General features: G+C 44.7%; 1 protein-coding gene across 1 annotated transcript; it reads left to right on the forward strand.

Annotated features, from left to right (window-relative positions):
• On the forward strand, window positions 1-27,784 carry RELB (RELB proto-oncogene, NF-kB subunit). The gene is made up of 13 exons (XM_056510845.1): window positions 1-11; window positions 74-252; window positions 644-697; window positions 848-856; window positions 4,553-4,959; window positions 9,447-9,604; window positions 11,241-11,332; window positions 14,870-15,001; window positions 21,260-21,364; window positions 22,827-23,042; window positions 25,017-25,085; window positions 26,122-26,199; window positions 27,523-27,784. The coding sequence occupies exons 1-13, from the start codon at window positions 1-3 to the stop codon at window positions 27,738-27,740; spliced, it is 1,728 nt and encodes a 575-aa protein (XP_056366820.1). The 3' UTR covers window positions 27,741-27,784.
• Window positions 27,785-27,882: the final 98 nt, after the last annotated feature.

Consider the following 27,882-nt stretch of genomic DNA (forward strand, 5'->3'; position numbering starts at 1 on the left):
ATGGCGGCGCGGTGCGCTCCCGGTGGGGGTTTCCCCGACCGCGCCCCCGGTGGTGACGTCACGGCGGTCTCAGCCAATGGCGGCGCGGCCCGCGCGGGGATTTCCAGGTCCGGCGGCGGCGCGGCCTCGGGGGGCGGCGGCGGAACCGGCACCGGCAGCTCCGGGCCCAGCGGGACCGGCACCGGGACCCGCGGCGGGACCGGGACCCGCACCGGGACCGCCACCGGCACCGGGACATGGCGCTGCCGCTCGGTGAGCGCGGCCCCGCTGGCGCTGGGACACGCCCCGGGGGGAGCGGAACCGGGGATCCCCGCTGGGGGCAGAACCGGGGGGAGCGGAACCGGGGGAAACGGAACCGGGGGGTGCAGAGCCGGGGATCCCCCCTGGGGGCAGAACCGGGACCCGCCCCGGGGGCAACGGAACCGGGGATCCCCCCCGGTGGCAGAACGGGGGAAAGCGGAACCGGGGATCCCCATCCCGGTGGCAGAACCGGGACCCCCCGGTGGGATAACGGGGGGATAACGGGGCGGTCGCGGGGGCGCCACGCTCCGGTCCCGGCTGCCGCCGTTGCCGGGATCCGTTCGGGGCCGCCCGGTGCCGATCCCGGTGCCGATGTCGCGATCCCGGTGCCGTGTCCCGATAGGAGCGGCCGTGCAGGATCCCGGGCTGGCGATGGCTCACGGAGCACCGGGCACAGGTAAAGTCCCGCTCCCGGTGGCCGGTCCCGGTCTGGGGCTCCTCACGGGATTTTTTTCCCGTTCTTTCCCGTTTGTTTTCCCCGGTTTTTTCCCCGTTTTCCTCCCTTTTTTCCAGTTTTTTTCCCTTTTTTTTCCCCCCGTTTTTCCAGATGATTTGGGTGAGTGGAACCGGAGGATTTTGGAACCTTCGCCGTTTTCCGGGAATTTCGGGATCCTGGAGCCACAAGGATTTTGGGATTTGGGGTTTTGGGAATTTGGGATTTTGGGAATTCGGGGAGGGGTCGGGTCCCATCCCAGGGGGGATCGGGGGTGGGAATTGGGGCGGGGATGGAGCGGGAGGGACGGGAGCGCCGGGATCCCCCCCGGATTTGGGATCTGAATCCCAAAAATCCCTCCCGGATTTGGGATTTGGGGTTAAAATCCCTCCCGGATTTGGGATCTGAGCTGTTCCCATCCCAGAAATCCACCCGAAATTTGGGATTTGACCCCGGTCACGGCCTCCATCCATCCCAACCCCCTGGAATTCCCTCCCACCCGTGACCGCCCCCAATCCCTTCCTCCCAAAAAAACCAGGATACCCCTTCCAAAATCCCCCGAAATTCCCGGTTTATCCCCCAGAAATCCTCCCGAATTTCTCCCAGAAATCCTCCCGAACCCCACAAAATTCACATTTTTCCCCCAGAAATCCTCCCGTACCCCCCAAAATTCCCGATTTTCCTGCAGAACTCCCCCCGAACCCCCCGAAATTCCGATTTCCCCCCCAGAACTCCCTCCAGAACTCCCGAAATTCCCGATTTTTCCCGCAGAACTCCCCCCGAATTCCCGATGTTGCCTCAGAAACCCTCCCGAACCTCCCGAAATTCCCGATTTTCCTGCAGAACTCCCCCCGAAATTCCCAATTTTCCCCCAGAAACCCCCCGAAATTCCCGTTTTTTCCTGCAGAAATCTCTCCCGAACCCCCCGAAATCCCCGATTTCCCCCCCCAGAACTCCCCCCGGACCCCCCAAAATTCCCGTTTTTTCATCCCGAACTCCCCGAAATTCCCGTTTTCCCCCCAAAAACCCCCCGAATTCCCGTTTTCCCTCAGAAACCCTCCCGAACCCCCCGAAATTCCCGTTTTCCCCCCAGAAACCCCCCGAAATTCCCGTTTTTTCACCCCGAACCCCCTAAAATTCCCGTTTTTTCCCCCTAGAAATCCCCCAAAATTCCCGTTTCCCCCCTAGAAATCCCCCGAAATTCCCAATTTTCCCCCAGAAACCCCCCGAAATTCCCGTTTTTTTCATCCCGAACCCCCGAAATTCCCGTTTTTCCCCCAGAAACCCCCGAAATTCCCGTTTTTCCCGCAGAACTCCTCCCGAACCCCCCAAAATTCCCGTTTTTTCATCCCGAACCCCCCGAAATTCCCGTTTTTTCCCGCAGAACTCCTCCCGAACCCCCCGAAATTCCCGTTTTCCCCCCAAAAACCCCCAAAAATTTCCGTTTTGCCCCCCGAACCCCCGAAATTCCCGTTTTCCCCCCAAAAACCCCCCAAAATTCCCGTTTTCCCCCCAGAAACGCCCCGAAATTCCCGTTTTTTCATCCCGAACCCCCCGAAATTCCCGTTTTTTCACCCAGAAACCCCCCGAAATTCCCGTTTTCCCCCCAGAAACCCCCCGAAATTCCCATTTTTTCATCCCGAACCCCCCGAAATTCCCGTTTTCCCCCCAGAAACCCCCCGAAATTCCCGTTTTCCCCCCAGAAACCCCCCGAAATTCACAATTTTCCCCCAGAAACCCCCGAAATTCCCGTCTTTTCATCCCGAACCCCCCGAAATTCCCGTTTTCCCCCCAGAAACCCCTCAAAATTCCCGTTTTTTTTCATCCCGAACCCCCCGAAATTCCCGTTTTCCCCCCAAAAAACCCCCCAAAATTCCCGTTTTGCCCCCGAACCCCCCGAAATTCCCGTTTTCCCCCCAGAAACCCCCCAAAATTCCCGTTTTGCCCCCCGAACCTTCCGAAATTCCCGTTTTTTCCTCCAGAAACCCCCCGAAATTCCCGTATTCCCCCCAGAAATCCCCCGAAATTCCCAATTTTTCTCCAGAAACCCCCCGAAATTCCCGTTTTTTCATCCCGAACCCCCCGAAATTCCCGTTTTCCCCCCAGAACCCCCCCAAAATTCCCGTTTTGCCCCCCGAACCCTCCGAAATTCCCGTTTTTTCCTCCAGAAACCCCCCGAAATTCCCGTTTTTTTCATCCCGAATCCCCCGAAATTCCCGTTTTCCCTCAGAAACCCTCCCGAACCCCCCGAAATCCCCGTTTTCCCCCCAGAAACCCCCCAAAATTCCCGTATTCCCCCCAGAAACCCCCCAAAATTCCCGTATTCCCCCCAGAAATCCCCCGAAATTCCCAATTATCCCCCAGAAACCCCCCGAAATTCCCGTTTTTTCATCCCGAACCCCCCGAAATTCCCGTTTTCCCCCCAGAAACCCCCCGAAATTCCCGTTTTCCCCCCAGAAACCCCCCGAAATTCCCGTTTTCCCCCCAGAAATCCCCCGAAATTCCCAATTTTCCTCCAGAAACCCCCCGAAATTCCCGTTTTTTTCATCCCGAACCCCCCGAAATTCCCGTTTTCCCCCCAGAACCCCCCCAAAATTCCCGTTTTGCCCCCCGAATCCCCCGAAATTCCCGTTTTCCCCCCAGAAACCCCCCGAATTCCCGTTTTCCCCCCAGAAACGCCCCGAAATTCCCGTTTTTTTCATCCCGAACCCCCCGAAATTCCCGTTTTCCCCCCAGAAACCCCCGAAATTCCCGTTTTTCCCGCAGAACTCCTCCCGAACCCCCCGAAGTTCCCGTTTTTCCCCCAGAAACTCCCCGAAATTCCCGTTTTTTCATCCCGAACCCCCCGAAATTCCCGTTTTCCCTCCAGAAACCCCCCGAAATTCCCGTTTTTTCATCCCGAACCCCCGAAATTCCCGTTTTCCCCCCAGAAACCCCCCAAAATTCCCAATTTTCCCCCAGAAACCCCTCAAAATTCCCGTTTTTTTCATCCCGAACCCCCCGAAATTCCCGTTTTCCCCCCAGAAATCCCCCAAAATTCCCGTTTTGCCCCCCGAACCCCCCGAAATTCCCGTTTTCCCCCCAGAAACCCCCCAAAATTCCCGTTTTCCCCCCAGAAATCCCCCGAAATTCCCGTTTTTTCATCCCGAACACCCCGAAATTCCCATTTTCCCCCCAGAAACCCCCCGAAATTCCCGTTTTTCCCGCAGAAACCCCCCGAAATTCCCGTTTTTTCACCCCGAACCTCCCGAAATTCCCGTTTTCCCCCCAGAAACCCCTCAAAATTCCCGTTTTCCCCCCAGAAATCCCCCGAAATTCCCAATTTTCCCCCAGAAACCCCCCGAAATTCCCGTTTTTTCATCCCGAACCCCCCGAAATTCCCGTTTTCCCCCCAGAAACCCCTCAAAATTCCCGTTTTCCCCCCAGAAATCCCCCGAAATTCCCAATTTTCCCCCAGAAACCCCCCGAAATTCCCGTTTTGCCCCCCGAACCCCCCGAAATTCCCGTTTTCCCCCCAGAAACCCCCCGAAATTCCCGTTTTTCCCGCAGAACTCCTCCCGAACCCCCCGAAATTCCCGTTTTTTCCCCCAGAAATCCCCCAAAATTCCCGTTTTCCCCCCAGAAATCCCCCGAAATTCCCAATTTTCCCCCAGAAACCCCCGAAATTCCCGTTTTCCCCCCAGAAACCCCCCGAAATTCCCGTTTTTCCCGCAGAAACCCCCCGAAATTCCCGTTTTTCCCGCAGAACTCCTCCCGAACCCCCCGAAATTCCCGTTTTCCCCCCAGAAACGCCCCGAATTCCCGTTTTTTTTCCCGCAGAAATCCTGGAGGAGGTGATGAAGGAGGACGGCTTCCAGCCGGACGCCGCTCCCGAGGTTCCCAAATCCCTCCCCAAGCTGGTCCCGCGCGGCTCCGAGCCCGGCGCTGCCCGGGAGCCGCCGCTCGCCCGCAGCCTGCGCGGGCTGTCCCTGCACCCGCCACCGGCACCGGCACCGGCACCGGGACCGGGACCCCGCTGGTGCCCGGCGGCGGGAGCGGCGCGGGAAAAGCTGGGAAAGCTGGAGAAGGTGGAGAAGGTGGAAAAAGCCGGGAAGCCGCGGTTGGTGATCACGGAGCAGCCGAAGCAGCGCGGGATGCGGTTCCGGTACGAGTGCGAGGGGAGATCGGCCGGGAGCATCCTGGGGGAAAACAGCACCGAGGGCAGCAGGACCCTGCCCAGCATCGAGGTGGGAAAAACCTGGGAATACCGGGAAAAATTCGGGAATGTCGGGGAAAACCTTGGGAATACCGGGAAAGGCCATGGGAATAACGGGAGTGCTGTGGGATTGATTTGGGATCATCCTGGGGGAAAACAGCACCGAGGGCAGCAGGACCCTGCCCAGCATCGAGGTGGGAAAAACTCGGGAATACCGGGAAAATCCTTGGGAATATCGGGAAAATCCTTGGGAATATCGGGAGTGCTGTGGGATGGGGGTTTGGGATGGATTTGGGATCATCCTGGGGGAAAACAGCACCGAGGGCAGCAGGACCCTGCCCAGCATCGAGGTGGGAAAAACCTTGGGAATATCGGGAAAATCCTTGGGAATATCGGGAAAACCTTGGGAATATCGGGAGTGCTGTGGGATGGATTTGGGATCATCCTGGGGGAAAACAGCACCGAGGGCAGCAGGACCCTGCCCAGCATCGAGGTGGGAAAAACTCGGGAATACCGGGAAAAATTCGGGAATATCGGGGAAAACCTTGGGAATACCGGGAAAGGCCATGGGAATAACGGGAGTGCTGTGGGATGGGGGTTTGGGGTGGATTTGGGATCATCCTGGGGGAAAACAGCACCGAGGGCAGCAGGATCCTGCCCAGCATCGAGGTGGGAAAACAGCGGGGAAAAAATTCGGGAAAAATTCGGGAAAAATTCGGGAAAAACCGGGAAAAATTCGGGAATATCGGGAAAAACCTTGGGAATATCATGGAAAACCTTGGGAATATCGGGAGTGCTGTGGGATGGGGTTTTGGGATGGATTTGGGATGGATTTGGGATCATCCTGGGGGAAAACAGCACCGAGGGCAGCAGGACCCTGCCCAGCATCGAGGTGGGAAAAACCGGGGAATATCGGGAAAAATTCGGGAATATCGGGGAAAAACCTTGGGAATATCGGGAGTGCTGTGGGATGGGGTTTTGGGATGGATTTGGGAGCGTCCTGGGGGAAAACAGCACCGAGGGCAGCAGGACCCTGCCCAGCATCGAGGTGGGAAAAGAGCAGGGAAAAAATTCGGGAAAAATTCGGGAAAAACCGGGAAAAATTCGGGAATATCGGGGAAAACCTTGGGAATATCATGGAAAACCATGGGAATATCGGGAGTGGTGTGGGATGGGGGTTTGGGGTGGATTTGGGATCATCCTGGGGGAAAACAGCACCGAGGGCAGCAGGACCCTGCCCAGCATCGAGGTGGGAAAACAGCAGGGAAAAAATTCGGGAAAAACCGGGAAAAATTCGGGAATATCGGGAAAAACCTTGGGAATATCGGGAGTGCTGTGGGATGGATTTGGGATGGGGGTTTGGGATGGATTTGGGATCATCCTGGGGGAAAACAGCACCGAGGGCAGCAGGACCCTGCCCAGCATCGAGGTGGGAAAAACCCGGGAATATCGGGAAAAATTCGGGAATATCGGGGAAAACCTTGGGAATACCGGGAAAAATTCGGGAATGTCGGGGAAAACCTTGGGAATATCGGGAGTGCTGTGGGATGGGGTTTTGGGGTGGATTTGGGATGGATTTGGGATCATCCTGGGGGAAAACAGCACCGAGGGCAGCAGGACCCTGCCCAGCATCGAGGTGGGAAAAATTCGGGAATATCAGGGAAAACCTTGGGAATACCGGGAAAACCTTGGGAATACCGGGAGTGGTGTGGGATGGATTTGGGATCATCCTGGGGGAAAACAGCACCGAGGGCAGCAGGACCCTGCCCAGCATCGAGGTGAGAAAACAGCGGGGAAAAAATTCGGGAAAAATTCGGGAAAAACTGGGAAAAATTCGGGAATATCGGGAACACCTTGGGAATACCGGGAAAAACCTTGGGAATATCGGGAGTGCTGTGGGATGGGGGTTTGGGATGGGGGTTTGGGATGGATTTGGGATCATCCTGGGGGAAAACAGCACCGAGGGCAGCAGGATCCTGCCCAGCATCGAGGTGGGAAAAATTCGGGAATACGGGGAAAAATTCGGGAAAAATTCAGAAATATCGGGAAAAACCTTGGGAATATCAGGGAAAACCTTGGGAATGCTGTGGGATGGATTTTTTGGGATGGATTTGGGGAGTTTTGGGAAGGATTCTCCCCACACTTTCTCCATATTTTCCCCATATTTTCCCTGTAATTTCCCTCAATTTTCTCCATATTTTCTCCATATTTTCCCCGTATTTTCCCTGTAATTTCCCCCCATTTTTTAATATTTTCTCCATATTTTCCTCCATATTTTCCCCATATTTTCCCCATATTTTCCCCGTATTTTCCCTGTAATTTCCCTCAATTTTCTCCATATTTTCTCCATATTTTCTCCATATTTTCCCCATATTTCCCATATGTTTTTTCCCACTTTTACAATATTTTCTTCATACATTTCCCCATATTTTCCTCACACTTTCCCCATATTTTTCCCATATTTTCCCTGTACTTTCCCTACACTTTGCCCAAATTTCCCCCATTATTTTCACATACTTCTCCCCTATTTTCCCAGTGTTTTTCCCCATATTTTCCCCACGATTTTTCCCAATTTGATCATATTTTCCCCGTATTTTTCCACTATTTTCCCCACATTTTCCACGTATTTCCCCCATATTTTCCCCACACTTTCCCCATATTTTTCCAATGTTTCTCCCCATATTTTTCCAATGTTTCTCCCCATATTTTCCCCCATTTCCCCCATATTTCCCCCATATTTCCCACATATTTTCCCCATATTCTCCCCAAATTTTTCCAATGTTTCTCCCTATTTTCCCCCTATTTACCCTTTTTCCCATATTCTCCCCATAATCTCCCCATATTTCCCCCATGTTTTCCCCATATTTTTCCAATGTTTCTTCCCATATTTCCCCCCATATTTTCCCATATTCTCCCCATATTTTTTCAATGTTTCCCCCCATATTCTCCCCATATTTTCCCCATATTTTCCCCATATTTTCCCCATATTTTCCCCATATTTTTATGTTTCTCCCCATATTTTCCCCATATTCTCCCCATATTTTTTCAATGTTTCTCCCCATATTCTCCCCATATTTTCCCCATATTCTCCCCATATTTTTTCAATGTTTCTCCCCATATTCTCCCCATATTTTCCCCATATTTTCCCCATATTTTTATGTTTCTCCCCATATTTTCCCCATATTTTCCCCATATTTTCCCCATATTTTTCCAATGTTTCTCCCCATATTCTCCCCATTTTTTCCCCCATATTTCCCCCATATTCTCCCCATATTCTCCCCATATTTCCCCCATAATTTCCCCATATTTCACCCATATTTCCCCCATATTTTTCAAATGTTTCTCCCCGTATTTTCCCCCATATTTCCCCATATTTTCCCCATATTCTCCCCATATTTTTTCAATGTTTTCCCCCATATTCTCCCCATATTTTCCTCATATTTTTATGTTTCTCCCCATATTTTCCCCATATTTTCCCCATATTCTCCCCATATTTTTTCAATGTTTTCCCCCATATTCTCCCCATATTTCCCCCATAATTTCCCCATATCTTCTCCATATTTCCCCCATATTTTTCCAATGTTTCTCCCCATATTCTCCCCATATTTCCCCCATATTTTCCCCATATTCTCCCCATATTTTTTCAATGTTTTCCCCCATATTCTCCCCATATTTTCCTCATATTTTTATGTTTCTCCCCATATTTTCCCCATATTTTCCCCATATTTTCCCAATGTTTCTCCCCCTATTTTGCCCATATTTTCCCCCTATTTACCCCATCTTCTTCCCATATCTCCCCCATATCTCCCCCATATCTTCCCCATATTTTCCCCATATTTTTCCAATGTTTCTCCCCATATTTCCCCCATATTTCCCCCATATTTCCCCCATATTCTCCCTATATTTTTTCAATGTTTTCCCCCATATTCTCCCCATATTTTCCCCATATTTTTATGTTTCTCCCCATATTTTCCCCATATTTTCCCCATATTTTTCCAGTGTTTCTCCCCATATTCTCCCCATTTTTTCCCCCATATTTTCCCCATATTCTCCCCATATTTCCCCCATAATTTCCCCATATTTCACCCATATTTTCCCCCATATTTTTCAAATGTTTCTCCCCATATTTTCCCCCATATTTCCCCCATATTCTCCCCATATTTTTTCAATGTTTTCCCCCATATTTTCCCCATATTTTCCCCATATTTTTGTTTTTCCCCATATTTTCCCCATATTTCCCCCATATTTTTCCAATGTTCTCCCCATATTCTCCCCATTTTTTCCCCCATATTTCCCCTGTATTTTCCCCATATTCTCCCCATATTTCCCCCATATTCTCCCTATATTTCACCCACATTTCCCCCATATTCTCCCCATATTTCCCCCATATTTCCCCCATATTTCCCCCATATTTTCCCCATATTTTTCCAATGTTTCTCCCCATATTCCCCCCATACTTTCCCCATATTTTCCCAACGTTCCTCCCCACATCCCCCCACCTTTCCCCTGTTTTTCCAGCTGCTGGACTGCCAGGGGATCCCGGAGGTGGCGGTCACGGCGTGCCTGGTGTGGAAGGATTGGCCCCACCGGGTGCATCCCCACGGGCTGGTGGGCAAGGACTGTGCCCAGGGGCTGTGCCGGGTGCTGCTGCGGCCCCAGAGCAACCCCAGACACAGGTGGGCGCCCCAAAATCCGGGAATCCCCAAAAAAATGGGAATGCCCAAAAAAATCCGGGAATTCTGGGCAATTTTCCCATTTTCGTGGAGTTTTTGGGGCATTTTTGGGCTGTGCCGGGTGCTGCTGCGGCCCCAGAGCAACCCCAGACACAGGTGAGCGCCCCAAAATCCGGGAATCCCCAAAAAAATGGGAATCCCCAAAAAAGTGGGAATGCCCAAAAAAATCCGGGAATTCTGGGCAATTTCCCCCCAATTTTCCCATTTTTGGGGAGTTTTTGGGGAGTTTTTGGGGCTCTGCCAGGTGCTGATGTGACCCCCAGAGCAACCCCTGGCACAGGTGAGAACCCCAAAATCTGAGAATCCCAAAAAAACCCCAAAAATTCCCAAAAAACCTGGAACTTACAAAAAAACCTGGAATTCTGGGCAATTTCCCCCCAATTTTCCCATTTTCGTGGAGTTTTTGGGGCTTTTTCCGCCCCTTCGGGGGCTCCTCGGACCCCAGAGCAACCCCTGGCACAGGTGAGCACCCCAAAACTAGGGAATGCCAAAAAAAAAAAAGGAATTCCCAAAAAAACCCCAAAAATTTCCAAAAAACCCCTGGAATTCACAAAAAACCTGGAATTCTGGGCAATTTCCCCCCAATTTTCCCATTTTCGTGGAGTTTTTGGGAGGTTTTCTGGGTGTTTTTGGGGCTCTGCCGGGTGCTGATGTGACCCCAGAGTAATTCTTGTCACAGGTGAGCACCCCAAAATCTGAGAATCCCAAAAAAACCCCAAAATTCCCCAAAAAACCTGGAATTCTGGGCAATTTTCCCCCAATTTTCCCATTTTTGGGGAGTTTTTGGGGAGTTTTTGGGGCTCTGCCGGGTGCTGATGTGACCCCCAGAGCGACCCCCGGCACAGGTGAGCGCCCCAAAAATTCAGGAATGCCAAAAAAATGGGAATTCCCAAAAAAACCCCAAAAATTCCCAAAAAACTCCCAGATTTCTGGGCAATTTTCCCATTTTCGTGGAGTTTTTGGGGCATTTTTGGGGCTCTGTCGGGGGCTCCTCAGACCCCAGAGCAACCCCTGGCACAGGTGAGCACCCCCAAAAATTCAGGAATGCCAAAAAAACCCCAATAATTCCCCAAAAAAACCTGGAATTTACAAAAAAAAACCTGGAATTCACAAAAAAACCTGGAATTCTGGGCAATTTTCCCCCAATTTTCCCATTTTTGTGAAGTTTTTGGGAGATTTTCTGGCAGTTTTTGGGCTCTGCCAGGAGCTCCACAACCCTCAAAATTGGGAAAATCCAATAAATTGAATTTTTATGGAATTTCTCAGGATTTCCCCCACTTTTTGAGGTGGTTTTTTTGGCATTTTCTGGATAATATTTGTGTTTTTTTTTTTTTTTTTTTTTTTTTTTTTTTGTGAGCTTTGTATTTTTTTTTTTAATTTTTTGGGTATTTTTTGGCTTTTTTTTGTTATTTTTTTTGTGTTTTTTTTGGGGGTATCAATTGGCTTTTTCTAGTGTTTTTTTTTTTTGGAAGGAGTTGGGATTTTTTTTTAGGGGTTTTTGGGGTTTTTGGGTGTTTCTGAGCCGGGAAAATTTGGGAATGGATGGGAAAAAATTGGGAATTTTGGGATTTCCTGGCAGTTTCAGCAACCTGGGCATTCAGTGTGTGAAGAAGAAGGAAATTGAAGGTGCCATCGAGAAGAAGCTGCAGCTTGGGATTGACCCCTTCAGAGGTCAGAATTCCCAAAAATTCCCAAAAATTCCAAAAAATTCCCAAAATTTCCACATTTTTCCCTATTTCCCTGTTTTTCCCTCTTTTTTCCCCATTTTTTCCTATTTTTTTCTTTTTTTTTTTCCCTGCTTTCCCCCCATTTTTTCCCTTGTTTTTTTTTCTTTTTTTTTCTTTTTTTCCCTCAATTTTTCCCCGTTTTTTTCTCATTTGTCCCCCATTTTTCCCACTTTTTTCCTCCATTTTCCCAATTTTTTCCTGGTTTTTCCTGTTTTTCCTGTTTTTCCCTGTTTTTTCCTTTTTATTTTTCCTTTTTTCCCCATTTCCCCCCATTTTTACCTTTTTTTTGTGTTTTTTCCCCCACTTTTCCCCATATTTTTTCCATTTTCCCCCTATCTTCCCCCATTTTTTCCCTGTTTTTTTTTCCATTTTTTCCTGGTTTCATTGTTTCATTCCTTTTTTTTTTTATTATTTTTTTTTATTTCCCCCCGATTTTTCCTCATTTTTTCCCATTTCTCTCCCGCTTTTTCCCCATTTCCCCCCATTTTTTCTTTTTTTTTTTTTTTTTCATTTTTTCCCATTTTTCCCATTTTTCCTCCCATTTTTACAGCAGAATCACCTTTCACAGCTCTGTATCATTTTCCCTGTTTTTATCCCAATTTTTCCCCATTTCCCCTCCATTTTTTCTTTTTTTTTTTTTTTCACTTTTTCCCATTTTTTCCATTTTCCCCCCATTTTCTTAGCAGGATCCCTGTGAACCACCTTTCCCTCTTCTCTCTCATTTTCCCCTGTTTTTTACCCACATTTCCTCCCATTTTTCCCCAATTCTCCACAATTTTTTCATTTTTTCCATTTTTTTCCCATTTTTCCAAATTTTCCCTTTTTTTCCCATTTTTCCCATTTTTTTCTCCCCATTTTCCCAGCAGGATCCATTCAGAACCACCTTTCCCTGTTTTCTTTCATTTTTCCCTGACTTTTCCCCCATTTTCCCCCATTTTTTCCCATTTTTCCCATTTTTTCCAATTTTCCCCATTTCCTGCCATTTCTCCCCTGTTTTTCCCTGTTTTTTTTTTTTTCTTTTTTAGATTTTTCCCATTTTTCCCATTTTTCCCATTTTTCCCATTTTTCCAGCAGGGAATCCTCCAAAACCACCTTTCCCTGTTCTCTCTCATTTTTCTCTGTTTTTTCCCCATTTCCCCCCATTTCTCCCCCATTTTTCCCTGGTTTTTTTCCCTTTTTTTTTTCATTTTTCCCTTTTTTCCCATTTTTCCCCCCATTTTTCCAGTGGGATCCCAGCAGAATCACCTTTCCCTGTTCTCACTCATTTTTCCCTGGTTTTTTCCCCATTTCTCCCCCATTTCTCCTCCATTTTTCCCCATTTTTTTCCCATTTTTCCCATTTTTCCAGCAGGATCCCTGTGAACCACCTTTCCCTGTTCTCTCTCATTTTTTCCTTTTTTTTCCCCCCCATTTCTCCCCATTTTTCCCCATTTGTCCCCCATTTTTCCCTGTTTTTTTCCCTTTTTTTTTCATTTTTCCCATTTTTCCCATTTTTCCCCCCATTTTTCCAGTGGGATCCCTGCAGAACCACCTTTCCCTGTTCTCACTCATTTTTCCCTGGTTTTTTCCCCATTTCTCCCCCCTTTCTCCCCCATTTTTTCCCCCCTTTTTTTCCCTTTTATTCATTTTTTTCATTTTCTTAATTTTTCCCATTTTTCCCATTTTTCCCATTTTTCCCATTTTTCCCCATTTTTCCAGCAGGGCATCCTCCAAAACCACCTTTCCCTGTTCTCTCTCATTTTTCTCTGTTTTTTCCCCATTTCCCCCCATTTCTCCCCCGTTTTTCCCAGTTTTTTTCCCTTTTTTTTTCATTTTTCCCTTTTTTCCCATTTCCCCCCCCATTTTTCCAGCAGGGAATCCTCCAAAACCACCTTTCCCTGTTCTCTCTCATTTTCCCCTGTTTTTTACCCACATTTCCTCCCATTTTTCCCCAATTCTCCACCATTTTTAAATTTTTCCCATTTTTTCCCATTTTTCCAAATTTTCCATTTTTTTTTTCCCATTTTTTTCATTTTTTTCTCCCCATTTTCCCAGCAGGATCCATCCAGAACCACCTTTCCCTGTTTTCTCTCATTTTTACCTGATTTTTCCCCCATTTCCCCCCATTTTTTCCCATTTTTTCAATTTTTTCAATTTTCCCCATTTCCTGCCATTTTTCCCCCATTTTTCCCTGGTTTTTTCCCATTTTTCCCCCCATTTTTCCAGTGGGATCCCTGCAGAACCACCTTTCCCTGTTCTCACTTATTTTTCCCTGGTTTTTTCCCCATTTTCCCCCATTTCTCCCCCGTTTTTCCCCGTTTTTTTTTTTCCTTTTTTTAAATTTTTCCCATTTTTCCCATTTTTCCACTGGGATCCCTCCAGAACCACCTTTCCCTGTTCTCTCTCATTTTCCTGTGTTTTTTACCCACATTTCCCCCCATTTTCCCCCAATTCTCCACTATTTTTAAATTTTTCCCTGATTTTTCCCATTTTTCCCATTTTTCCCATTTTTCCCATTTTCCCATTTTTCCAAATTTTCCCTTTTTTTCCCATTTTATCCATTTTTTTCTCCCCATTTTCCCAGCAGGATCCATCCAGAACCACCTTTCCCTGTTTTCTCTCATTTTTCCCTGATTTTTCCCCCATTTTCCCCCATTTTTTTGTTTTTCCCATTTTTCCATTTTTTCCAATTTTCCCCATTTCCTGCCATTTCTCCCCCATTTTCCCTGTTTTTTTCCCTTTTTTTTCATTTTTCCCTTTTTTCCCATTTTTCCCCCCATTTTTCCAGTGGGATCCCTGCAGAACCACCTTTCCCTGTTCTCTCTCATTTTTCTCTGTTTTTTCCCCATTTCCCCCCATTTCTCCACCATTTTTCCCTGTTTTTTTTCCCTTTTTTTTTCATTTTTCCCATTTTTCCCATTTTTCTCCCCATTTTCCCAGCAGGATCCATCCAAAACCACCTTTCCCTGTTCTCTCTCATTTTCCCCTGTTTTTTACCCACATTTCCCCCCATTTTTCCCCATTTCTCCCCCATTTTTTTCCCCCCTTTTTTTTTCTTTTTTTTTCTTTTTTTCATTTTTCCCATTATTCCCGTTTTTCCCATTTTTTCCAGCAGGGAATCCTCCAAAACCACCTTTCCCTGTTCTCTCTCATTTCCACCTGTTTTTTACCCACTTTCCCCCCATTTTTCCCCAATTCTCCACCATTTTTTCATTTTTTTCCCATTTTTTCCCTGTTTTTTCCCCATTTCCCCCCATTTCTCCCCCGTTTTTTTCCCTTTTATTCATTTTTTCCCATTTTCCCCGTTTTTCCCATTTCCCCCCCATTTTTCCAGCGGGATCCCTCCAAAACCTTTCCCTGTTCTCTCTCATTTTTCCCTGTTTATTCCCCATTTCTCCCCCATTTCTCCTCCATTTCTCGCCCTTTTTTCCCCGTTTTTTTTTTCCTTTTTTTCATTTTTCCCGTTTTTCCCATTTTTCCCGTTTTTCCCCCCGTTTTTCCAGCGGGATCCCTGCGGAACCACCAGGAGGTCGATCTCAACGTGGTCAGGATTTGCTTCCAGGCCTCGTTCCGGGACCGCGCCGGGATCCCCCGGAGCCTCAGCCCGGTGCTGTCCCAGCCCATCTTCGACAAGAGTGAGTCCCAAAAACCCCCAAATTCACCCCAAAAATGTCCTGAAAATATCCTGAAAATATCCTGAAAAAATCCTAAAAATGTCCTGAAAATATCCTGAAAAAGTCCAGAAAATATCCCGAAAATATCCTGAAAATATCCTCAAAATATTTCAGAAATATCTTGAAAAATCTCAAAATAATTCCCAAAAATATCCTGAAAATATCCCTGAAATGTCCTGAAATTATCCCAAAGATGTCCTGAAAATATCCTGAAAATGTCCAGAAAATATCCCAAAAATATCCCAAAAATATCCCAAAAATATCCCAAAAATGTCCTGAAAGTATCCCAAAAATATCCCCAAAAATATCCTGAAAATATCCCGGAAATATCCTGAAAAATATCCTTAAAATGTCCTGAAAATATCCCAAAATTACCCAAAATATCCCAAAATTGTTCCCCCCAAACCCCCCCGGAGCCTCAGCCCGGTGCTGTCCCAGCCCATCTTCGACAAGAGTGAGTCCCAAAAACCCCCAAATTCACCCCGAAAATGTCCTGAAAATATCCTTGAAATATCCTGAAAATGTCCAGAAAATATCCCAAAAATATCCTGAAAATATCCCAAAAATATCCTGAAATTATCCTGAAAATATCCTAACAATATCCTGAAAATATCCCGAAAAATCACAAAAAAAAAATCCCCAAAAATATCCTGAAAATATCCTGAAAAATCTCAAAAAAAAATCCCAAAAAATATCCTGAAAATATCCCAAAAATGTCCTGAAAATATCCCAAAATTATCCCAAAATTATTCCGAAATTGTTCCCCCCAAACCCCCCCGGAGCCTCAGCCCAGTGCTGTCCCAGCCCATCTTCGACAAGAGTGAGTCCCAAAAACCCCCAAATTCACCCCAAAAAATGTCCTGAAATTATCCTGGAAGTATCCCAAAAATGTCCTGAAATTATCCTGGAAATGTCCAGAAAATCTCCCAAAAATGTCCTGAAATTATCCTGAAAATATCCCAAAAATGTCCTGAAATTATCCTGGAAATATCCCAAAAATGTCCTGAAATTATCCTGGAAATGTCCAGAAAATATCCCAAAAATATCCTGAAAATGTCCCAGAAATATCCTGAAAAATCTCAAAAAAAAATCCCCAAAAATATCCTGAAAATATCCCAAAAATATCCTGAAACATCTCAAAAAAAATCCCTAAAAATATCCTGAAAATATCCTGAAAATACCCCAAAAATATCCTGAAAAATCTCAAAAAAAAAAATCCCAAAAAATATCCTGAAAATATCCCGAAAATATCCCAGAAATATCCTGAAAAATCTCGAAAAAAATCCCCAAAAATGTCCTGAAAATATCCTGAAAATGTCCTCAAAATATCCCAGAAATATCCTGAAAAATATTTAAAAAAAAAAGCCAAAAAATATCCTGAAAATATCACAAAAATATCCTGAAAATATCCCAAAATTATCCCAAAATTATTCCCAAAATGTTCCCCCCAAACCCCCCCGGAGCCTCGGCCCGGTGCTGTCCCAGCCCATCTTCGACAAGAGTGAGTCCCAAAAACCCCCAAATTCACCCCAAAAATGTCCTGAAATTATCCTGAAAATGTCCTGGAAATGTCCAGAAAATATCCCAAAAATATCCTGAAAATATCCCGAAAATATCCTGAAAAATCTCAAAAAAATATCCTGAAAATATCCCAAAAATATCCCAAAAATGTCCAGAAAATATCCCAAAAATATCCTGAAAATGTCCCAGAAATATCCTGAAAAATCTCAAAAAAAATCCCCAAAAATATCCTGAAAATATCCTCAAAAATATCCCAAAAATATCCTGAAATTATCCTGAAAATATCCCAAAAACATCCTGAAAATACCCCAAAAATATCCTGAAAAATCTCAAAAAAAATCCCCAAAAATGTCCTGAAAATATCCTGAAAATGTCCTCAAAATATCCCAGAAATATCCTGAAAAATCTCGAAAAAAATTCCCAAAAATGTCCTGAAAATATCCTGAAAATGTCCTCAAAATATCCCAGAAATATCCTGAAAAATATTAAAAAAAAAAAGCCAAAAAATATCCTGAAAATATCACAAAAATATCCTGAAAATATCGCAAAATTATCCCAAAATTATCCCCAAAATGTTCCCACCAAACCCCCCCGGAGCCTCGGCCCGGTGCTGTCCCAGCCCATCTTCGACAAGAGTGAGTCCCAAAAACCCCCAAATTCACCCCAAAAATGTCCTGAAATTATCCTGAAAATATCCCAAAAATATCCTGAAATTATCCTGAAAATATCCTGAAAAATCTCAAAAAAAATCCCAAACAATATCCTGAAATTATCCTGGAAATGTCCAGAAAATATCCCAAAAATATCCTGAAAATATCCCAGAAATATCCTGAAAAATCCCCAAAAATATCCTGAAAATATCCCAAAAATATCCCAAAAATGTCCTGAAAATATCCTGAAAATATCCTGAAATTATCCTGAAAATGTCCAGAAAATATCCCGAAAAATCTCAAAAAAAATCCCAAAAAATATCCCGGAAATATCCTGAAAAATCTCAAAGAAAAACCCCCAAAAATATCCTGAAAATATCCCAAAATTATCCCAAAATTATTCCCAAAATGTTCCCCCCAAACCCCCCCGGAGCCTCAGCCCGGTGCTGTCCCAGCCCATCTTCGACAAGAGTGAGTCCCAAAAACCCCCAAATTCACCCCAAAAATGTCCTGAAATTATCCTGGAAATGTCCTGAAAATATCCCAAAAATATCCTGAAAATATCCTGAAAAATCTCAAAATAATTCCCAAAAAATATCCTGAAAATATCCCAAAAATGTCCTGAAAATGTCCAGAAAATATCCCAAAAATATCCCAAAATTATCCCCAAAATGTTCCCCCCAAACCCCCCCGGAGCCTCAGCCCGGTGCTGTCCCAGCCCATCTTCGACAAGAGTGAGTCCCAAAAACCCCCAAATTCACCCCAAAAATGTCCTGAAATTATCCTGGAAATATCCCAAAAATGTCCTGAAATTATCCTGAAAAATCCCCAAAAATATCCTGAAAATATCCCAAAAATATCCCAAAAATGTCCTGAAATTATCCTGGAAATGTCCAGAAAATATCCCAAAAATATCCTGAAAATATCCCAGAAATATCCTGAAAAATCTCAAAAAAAAATCCCCAAAAATATCCTGAAAATATCCCAAAAATGTCCTGAAAATATCCTGAAAATATCCCAAAAATATCCCAAAAATATCCTGAAAATATCCTGAAAAATCTCAAAAAAATTCCCAAAAATATCCTGAAAATATCCCTGAAATATCCTGAAAATATCCTGAAAATATCCCAAAAATATTCTGAAAATATCCTCAGAATATCCCAGAAATATCCTGAAAAATCTCAAAAAAAACAAATCCCCAAAAATATCCTGAAAATATCCCAAAAATGTCCTGAAATTATCCTGGAAATGTCCAGAAAAAATCCCAAAAGTATCCTGAAAAGTCTTAAAAAAAAAACAAAAAAAAATCCCCAAAATATCCTGAAAATATCTCAAAAAATATCCTGAAAAAATCTTGAAATTATCCTAAAATACATCAAAAATTGCCCCAAAAATTATCCCAAAAATGTCCCTAAAATATCCCAAAAATATTCTGAAATTATCCCAAAAATATTCTGAAAATATTCTGAAAAATGTCTTGAAAAATATCCTGAAAAAGAATTCCAAAATTATTTCCAAAATCAGAAAAAAAGGAGGGAAATGGAGAAAAAAATTGGGAAAAAATGAGAAAAAAATGGGGAAAAATGGGGAAAAAAAACATAAAAAAATGGGGAAAAAAATGAGGAAAAAATTGGGGAAAAGAGGGAAAAATTTGGAAAAAGGCTGGGGAAAAGTCAGGAAAAAAAAGGAAAAAAATCCTGAATAAATGAGAAAAAAAAAATTAAAAATCTGTAAAAAATCTCCAAAAATCCCCCAAAAATCAGAAAAAATTCCCAAAAAATTCCCAAAAAATCAGAAAAAAATCCCAAAAAATCAGAAAAAATTCCCCAAAAAAATCAGAAAAAATTCCCAAAAAAATCAGAAAAAATTCCCTAAAAATCAGAAAAAAATCCCAAAAAATCAGAAAAAATTCCCCAAAAAAATCAGAAAAAAATTCCCTAAAAATCAGAAAAAATTCCCCCAAACATCAGAAAAAATTCCCAAAAAATTCCAAAAAAATCAGAAAAAATTCTCAAAAAATCAGAAAAAATTCCCCAAAAAATGAGAAAAAATTCCCCAAAAAAATGAGAAAAAATTCCCCAAAAAATCAGAAAAAATTCCCCAAAAATCAGAAAAAATTCCCTAAAAATCAGAAAAAATTCCCCAAAAAATCAGAAAAAATTCCAGAAAAAATTCCCAAAAAAATCAGAAAAAATTATCAAAAAATCAGAAATAATTCCCAAAAAATCAGAAAAAATTCCTGAAAAAATTCGCAAAAAATCAGAAAAAATTCCCCAAAAAATCAGAAAAAATTCCCCAAAAAATTCCAAAAAAATCAGAAAAAATTCCAGAAAAAATTCCCAAAAAAATCAGAAAAAATTATCAAAAAATCAGAAATAATTCCCAAAAAATCAGAAAAAATTCCTGAAAAAATTCGCAAAAAATCAGAAAAAATTCCCCAAAAAATCAGAAAAAATTCCCCAAAAAATTCCAAAAAAATCAGAAAAAATTCCAGAAAAAATTCCCAAAAAAATCAGAAAAAATTATCAAAAAATCAGAAATAATTCCCAAAAAATCAGAAAAAATTCCTGAAAAAATTCGCAAAAAATCAGAAAAAATTCCCTAAAAATCAGAAAAAATTCCCCCAAACATCAGAAAAAATTCCCAAAAAATTCCAAAAAAATCAGAAAAAATTCTCAAAAAATCAGTAAAAATTCCCCAAAAAATGAGAAAAAATTCCCCAAAAAAATGAGAAAAAATTCCCCAAAAATCAGAAAAAATTCCCCAAAAATCAGAAAAAATTCCCTAAAAATCAGAAAAAATTCCCCAAAAAATCAGAAAAAATTCCAGAAAAAATTCCCAAAAAAATCAGAAAAAATTATCAAAAAATCAGAAATAATTCCCAAAAAATCAGAAAAAATTCCCCAAAAAATAAGAAAAAAAATCCCAAAAAATCAGAAAAAAATTCCCCAAAAAATCAGAAAAAAATTCCAAAAAATTCCCAAAAAATTCCCAAAAAATCAGAAAAAATTCCCAAAAAAATCAGAAAAAATTCCCAAAAAAATCAGAAAAAATTCCCTAAAAATCAGAAAAAAATCCCAAAAAATCAGAAAAAATTCCCCAAAAAAATCAGAAAAAATTCCCCCAAACATCAGAAAAAATTCCCCAAAAAATCAGAAAAAATTCCAGAAAAAATTCCCAAAAAAATTCCCAAAAAAATCAGAAAAAATTCCCAAAAAATTCCCAAAAAATTCCCAAAAAATCAGAAAAAAATCCCAAAAAATCAGAAAAAATTCCCCAAAACATCCGAAAAAATTCCCAAAAAATTCCCAAAAAATCAGAAAAAAATCCCCAAAAAATCAGAAAAAATTCCCAAAAAATCAGAAAAAATTCCTGAAAAAAATCGCAAAAAATCAGAAAAAATTCCCCAAAAAAATCAGAAAAAAATCCCTAAAAATCAGAAAAAATTCCCCCAAACATCCGAAAAAATTCCCAAAAAATTCCCAAAAAATCAGAAAAAAATACCCAAAAAATCAGAAAAAATTCCCAAAAAATCAGAAAAAATTCCTGAAAAAATTCGCAAAAAATCAGAAAAAATTCCCCAAAAAATCAGAAAAAATTCCCCAAAAAATTCCAAAAAAATCAGAAAAAATTCTCAAAAAATCAGAAAAAATTCCCCAAAAAATCAGAAAAAATTCCCCAAAAATCAGAAAAAATTCCCAAAAAATTCCCAAAAAATCAGAAAAAAATCCCCAAAAAATCAGAAAAAATTCCCCAAAAAATCAGGAAAAATTCCCTAAAAATCAGAAAAAAATCCCAAAAATTCAGAAAAAATTCCCCAAAAAAATCAGAAAAAAATCCCAAAAAATCAGAAAAAATTCCCCAAAAATCAGAAAAAATTCCTGAAAAAATTCCCCAAAAAATCAGAAAAAATTCCCCAAAAAATCAGAAATAATTCCCAAAAAATTCCCCAAAAAATTCCCCAAAAAATTCCCCAAAATTTCCCCAAGTTCCCAGCGTCAGGCCATGCTCCTGATTTCCCAATTCCCGAATTTCTGTCGCTCCCCAGAATCCACGAACACGTCGGAGCTGCGGATTTGCCGCATGAACAAAGAGAGCGGCCCCTGCACGGGGGGGGAGGAGCTGTACCTGCTCTGTGACAAGGTCCAGAAAGGTACCGGGCACAGCTGGCACAGCTGGAACAGCTGGGGCACCTGGGGACACCTGGGGACAGCTGGGGACACCTGGGATACACCTGGGAACAGCTGGGAACACCTGGGATACACCTGGGGACAGCTGGGGACAGCTGGGATATACCTGGGATACACCTGGGGCACAGCTGGAACAGCTGGGGCACCTGGGGACACCTGGGGACAGCTGGGATACACCTGGGGACAGCTGGGAACAGCTGGGACACACCTGGGATACACCTGGGGACAGCTGGGTACAGCTGGGATACACCTGGGGACAGCTGGGAACAGCTGGGATACACCTGGGGACAGCTGGGAACAGCTGGGCACACCTGGGATACAGCTGGGATACACCTGAGGACAGCTGGAATACACCTGGGGCACAGCTGGGTACACCTGGGGGCACCTGTGCACAGCTGGGGCACCTGGGATACACCTGGGGACAGCTGGGCACAGCTGGGATACACCTGGGGACAGCTGGGCACAGCTGGGATATACCTGGGTACACCTGGGATACACCTGGGATACACGTGGGATACAGCTGGGGATGCCTGGAGACACCTGGGAACAGCTGGGAGGAGCCTTTGCACATTTGGGGCACCTCCCCCCCATTCCTAACCCATATCCCAATCCCATATCCTGTACCCCAAATCCCAAATTCCCAAAGAATCCCAAATTCTCATTCCCAGAGGGCATCACGGTGATTTTCCGGCGGGAATCTTAGGAGGCCTGGGCTGTTTTCTCCCATTCCCAAAATCCCCATCCCGCACCTCAAATCCCAAACTCCTCAAATTTGAAATTCCCAAATCCTAAATGCCAAATTCCCAAATCATCCCAAATCCTGTTGTTCCCAGAGGACATCGCGGTGATTTTCCGGCGGGAATCTTGGGAAGCCCAAACCATTCCTGTACCACATTCCTGATCCCACACCCTAAATCCTGATCCCAAACCCCAAATCCCAAATTCCCAAACTTCCCAAATCCCCAATATTCCCAAACTCTCTTTCCCAGAGGAAATGGCGGTGATTTTCCGGCGGGAGTCCTGGGAGACCTGAGCCACTCCCACACCCTAAATCCCACATTCCCCCATCCCAAATTTCCAAATCCCAAACAATCCCAAATTCTGTTGTTCCCAGAGGACATCACGGTGATTTTCTGGTGGGAATCCTGGGAAATGTGAGCCGATTTCTCCCATTCCCCACATTCCCACATCCAAATCCCCAAATCCCAAACTCCCAATATTCCGAAATCCCAAAATCCCAAATTCCCAAATCCCAAATCCCAACAATCCCAAACTCTCGTTCCCAGAGGACATCGCGGTGATTTTCCGGCGGGAGTCCTGGGAGGCGCGGGCGGATTTCTCCCATTCCCCACATTCCCAAACCCCAAATTCCCAATATTCCCAAAAATCCAAATCCCAAATATTCCCAAATTCTCTCGTTCCCAGAGGACATCGCGGTGATTTTCCGGCGGGAGTCCTGGGAGGCGCGGGCGGATTTCTCGCAGGCCGACGTTCACCGGCAGGTGGCGATCGTGCTGCGCACGCCGCCCTACGCGCACCTGGAGCTGCGCGAGCCCGTGCAGGTGGAGGTGTTCCTGCAGCGCCTGACGGACAGCGTGCGCAGCGAGGGCTTCCGCTTCACCTACCTGCCCCGGGACACCGGTACACACCTGGGGATGGTGGGGTACAGGTACAGGCACAGGTACAGGTACAGGTACAGGGCAGTTCAGGTGTTCCTGCAGCGCCTGACGGACAGCGTGCGCAGCGAGGGCTTCCGCTTCACCTACCTGCCCCGGGACACCGGTACACACCTGGGGAGTGGGGTACAGGTACAGGTACAGGTACAGGTACAGGTACAGGGCAGTTCAGGTGTTCCTGCAGCGCCTGACGGACAGCGTGCGCAGCGAGGGCTTCCGCTTCACCTACCTGCCCCGGGACACCGGTACACACCTGGGGATGATGGGGTACAGGTACAGGTACAGGGGCAGGTACAGGTACATGTACAGGTACAGGTACAGGGCAGTTCAGGTGTTCCTGCAGCGCCTGACGGACAGCGTGCGCAGCGAGGGCTTCCGCTTCACCTACCTGCCCCGGGACACCGGTACACACCTGGGGATAACGGGGTACAGGTACAGGTGCAGGTGCAGGTACAGGTACAGGTACAGGTGTAGGTACAGGTACAGGTACAGGTACAGGTACAGGGGCAGGTACAGGTACAGGTACAGGTACAGGGCAGTTCAGGTGTTCCTGCAGCGCCTGACGGACAGCGTGCGCAGCGAGGGCTTCCGCTTCACCTACCTGCCCCGGGACACCGGTACACACCTGGGGATGGTGGGGTAGAGGTACAGGTACAGGTACAGGTACAGGCACAGGTACGGGTACAGGTACAGGTACAGGTACAGGTAGAGGTACAGTGCATATGTTGGTAGAGGTGTAGGTACAGGCAGAGGTACAGTACAAAGTGTAGGTACAGGTACAGGTACAGTACAGAACAGGTACAGGTAATGAAATCCCCGACTGTAACCCCCGGTGTTTCCCAGTTGTAATTCCCGATTATAATTAATTCCTGGTTTTAATTCCTGTTGTTTCCTGGTAATTCCTGGCTGTAATTCCCAGTATTTCCCAGTTATAATTCCCAGTTATAATTAATCAGTGGTTATAATTAATTCCCAATGAATCCCAGTAATTCCTAGTTATAATTCCCAGTTATAATTAATCAGTGGTTATAATTAATTCCCAATGAATCCCAGTAATTCCTGGTTGTAATTCCCAGTATTTCCCAGTTATAATTCCCAGTTATAATTAATTAGTGGTTATAATTAATTCCCAATGAATCCCAGTAATTCCTGATTGTAATTCCCAGTTATAATTCCCAGTTATAATTAATTAGTGGTTATAATTAATTCCCAATGAATCCCAGTAATTGCCGGTTGTAATTCCTGGTGTTTCCCAGTTATAATTCCCAGTTATAATTAATTAGTGGTTATAATTAATTCCCAATGAATCCCAGTAATTCCCAGTTATAATTAATTAGTGGTTATAATTAATTCCCAATGAATCCCAGTAATTCCTGGTTGTAATTCCCAGTATTTCCCAGTTATAATTCCCAGTTGTAGTTAATTAGTGGTTATAATTAATTCCTAATGAATCCCAGTAATTTCTGGTTGTAATTCCCAGTTATAATTCCCAGTTATAATTAATTAGTGGTTATAATTAATTCCCAATGAATCCCAGTAATTCCTGGTTGTAATTCCCAGTATTTCCCAGTTGTAATTCCCGGTTATAATTAATTCCTGGTTATAATTAATTCCTGGCTATAATTAATTCCCAGTTATAATTAATTCCCAGTTATAATTAAGTCCCAGTTATAATTAAGTCCCAGTTATAATTAAGTCCCAGTTATAATTAATTCGTGGTTTATAATTAATTAATATAATAATTAATAATTTAATAATTATAATAATTTAATTTAATAATTAATAATTAATAATTAATAATTAAGATAATTAATTCCTGGTGTTTCCTGACTGTAATTCCTGGTGTTCCCTGGTTATAATTCCTGATGAATCCCTGTAATTCCTGGTTGTAATTAATTAATTCCCAGCTGTAATTAATTAACTCCCGGTGTTCCCCCAGACGCCTACGGGGTGCAGGTGAAGCGCAAGCGGGGAATGCCCGACGTGCTGGAGGAGCTCTCGGGGTCAGGTGGGACTGGGGGGACTGGGAGGGACTGGGAGGGACTGGGAGGGGAGTGGGAGGGGATTGGGATGAACTGGGATGGGACTGGGAGGGACTGGGAGGGGAGTGGGATGAACTGGGATAAACTGGGATAAACTGGGAGGGATTGGGATGGACTGGGATAAACTGGGAGGGACTGGGATGGGAATGGGAGGGGAGTGGGCTGAACTGGGATAAACTGGGAGGGACTGGGATGGAACTGGGATGGGAATGGGAGGGGATTGGGATGGACTGGGATAAACTGGGAGGGACTGGGAGGGGAGTGGGATGAACTGGGATAAACTGGGATAAACTGGGAGGGGATTGGGATGGACTGGGATAAACTGGGAGGGACTGGGAGGGAACTGGGATGGGAATGGGAGGGGATTGGGATGAACTGGGATAAACTGGGAGGGGATTGGGATGAACTGGGATAAACTGGGATAAACTGGGAGGGGATTGGGATGGACTGGGATAAACTGGGAGGGACTGGGATGGGAATGGGAGGGACTGGCAGGGACTGGGATGGGATTTGGGGGGAAATTTGGGATGAATTCGAGAGAATTTGGGGAAATTTTCAGGAAATCTGGGAAGATTTGGAGGGATTTGGGGGAAATTTGGGGAAATTTGGGGGAATTTGGGGGGATTTGGGATGAATTCGGTGGGAGTTGGGGAAAATTTTTTGGTAATTTGGGATGAATTTGGGGGGATTTGGTGGAATTGGGGGGAATTTGAGATGAATTGCTGATTAATTGGATTATTGGGATTAATTAGGGGGAATTTTGGGGCATTTTTAGGGAATTTGGGGAGGGATTTGGGAAATCTGGGGAAATTTTTTGGGAATTTGGGGAGGGGTTTGTGGTGATTTGGGGGGATTTGGGAGAATTTGGGATGAATTTGGGAGAATTTGGGATGAATTTGGGGAAAATTTAAGGGAGTTAGGGATGAATTTGGGGGAATTCTGGGGAGGGATTTTGGGGTTTTTGGGATTTTTGGGGAATTTTGGGGAATTTGGCCCCCCCAGACCCGTTTGGGATCGAGGCCAAGCGCCGGAAGAAGCCCCCGGGGTACCTGGAGCACTTCATCCCCCTGGGCCCCCCAGGTGCGACCCCCAAATCCCAAATTTCCCCCTCCCCAAACCCCAATTCCCTCCCCAAACCCCAATTCCCCCAAAATCCCAATTTTCCCTCCCCAAAAATCCCATTTTCCCCCCACCAAATTCCCCCCCTTCCACCCAAATCCCAATTTTTCCCCTTCAAATCCCCCCCAAAATCCCGTTTCCCTCAAAAAAAAATCCAAATTTCCTCTCCAAATCCCCTTTTTCCCCTAAAATTCCCAATTTCCCCCTCGAAATTCCCAGTTTCCTCCCAAAAAATTCCAAATTTCCCTTCCCGAATCCCTTTTTTCCCCTAAAATTCCTAATTTTCCTCCCCAAAATTCCCATTTTCTCCCCAAGATTCCCAATTTCCCCCCCAAATTTACATTTCCCCCCCAAAATGCCCATTTTTTCCCTCCCTAAATCCCATTTTTTTGCCCCAAAATTCCAAATTTTTCCTCCCAAAATCCCATTTTTCCCTCTCTAAATCCCAATTCCCCCCCAAAAATTCCCAGTTCCCTCCCCAAAATTCCCAATTTCCCCCCAAAATTCCCAATTCCCTCCCAAAATTCCCAATTTTCCTCCCTAAATCCCATTTATTCCCTTAAAATTCCCAATTTTCCTCCCCAAATCCCATTTTTCCCCCTAAAATTCCCAATTTCCCGCAAAATTCCCAATTTCCTTTCCCAAATCCCATTTTTCCCCCCAAAAATAACCAATTTCCCCCTAAAAATCCCATTTTTCCTCCCAAAATTCCCCATTTCCCCCCAAAAATCCCAATTCCCTCCCCAAGTCCCAAATTTCTCTCCCCAAATCCCTTTTTCCCTCCCGAAATTCCCAATTTCCCCCCTAAATGCCAAATTTTCTCCCTAAAACTCCTAATTTCCTTCTAAAAAATCCCAATTTCCCCCCAAAATTCCCAATTTTTCCCAAAATTCCCAATTTCCCCCCAAAAAAACCCCAATTTCCCTCCCAAAATCCCATTTTCCCCAAAAATTTCCCAATTTCCCTCCTAAAAAATCCCAATTCCCTCCCCAAAATTCCCAATTTCCCCCAAAATTCCCAATTTCTTTCCCAAATCCCATTTTTCCTCCCACAATTCCCAATTTTCTCCCGGAATTTCCAAATTTCCCCCCAAAATTCTCATTTTTCCCCCCAAATTCCCATTTTCCCCCCCAAAATTCTCATTTTCCCACCCCAAATTCCCATTTTTCCCCAAAAAATTCCCATTTTTCTCCCCAAATTCCCATTTTTCCCCCAAAAATTCCCATTTTTTTCCCCCCAAAATTCCAATTTTTCCCCCAAAAATTCCCGATTTTCCCTCTGCAGACGCCGCCTTCCCCCCGGACCCGGAGCCTCTGGAGCCCCTCCCCCAACTCTTCGCCCCCTTCGCCCCCCAAACTTTTCCCCCTTTTTTTTCCGCCCCGGAATTCCCGGAATTCCCGATTTTCCCGGGCCCGGAGCTGCTGGCGGAGCCCCCCAATGGAGACCCCCCCCCAATTTCCAGCCTGGTTGGATCCCACATGTTCCCGGGGGGGGAGGGCTGAGAATTCCCAAAAAATTTCCCAAAAAATTCCCCCAAAAATTCCCCCCAAAAATTCCCCCAAATTCCCCCAAAATCCCTCAAAATTCGCCCAAAAAATCCTCCCCAAATTCCCTCGAAATTCCTAAAATTCCCAAAATTTCCAC

The sequence above is a fragment of the Oenanthe melanoleuca genome, chromosome 25 (assembly GCF_029582105.1).
Source record: "Oenanthe melanoleuca isolate GR-GAL-2019-014 chromosome 25, OMel1.0, whole genome shotgun sequence".
NCBI lineage: Eukaryota > Metazoa > Chordata > Aves > Passeriformes > Muscicapidae > Oenanthe > Oenanthe melanoleuca.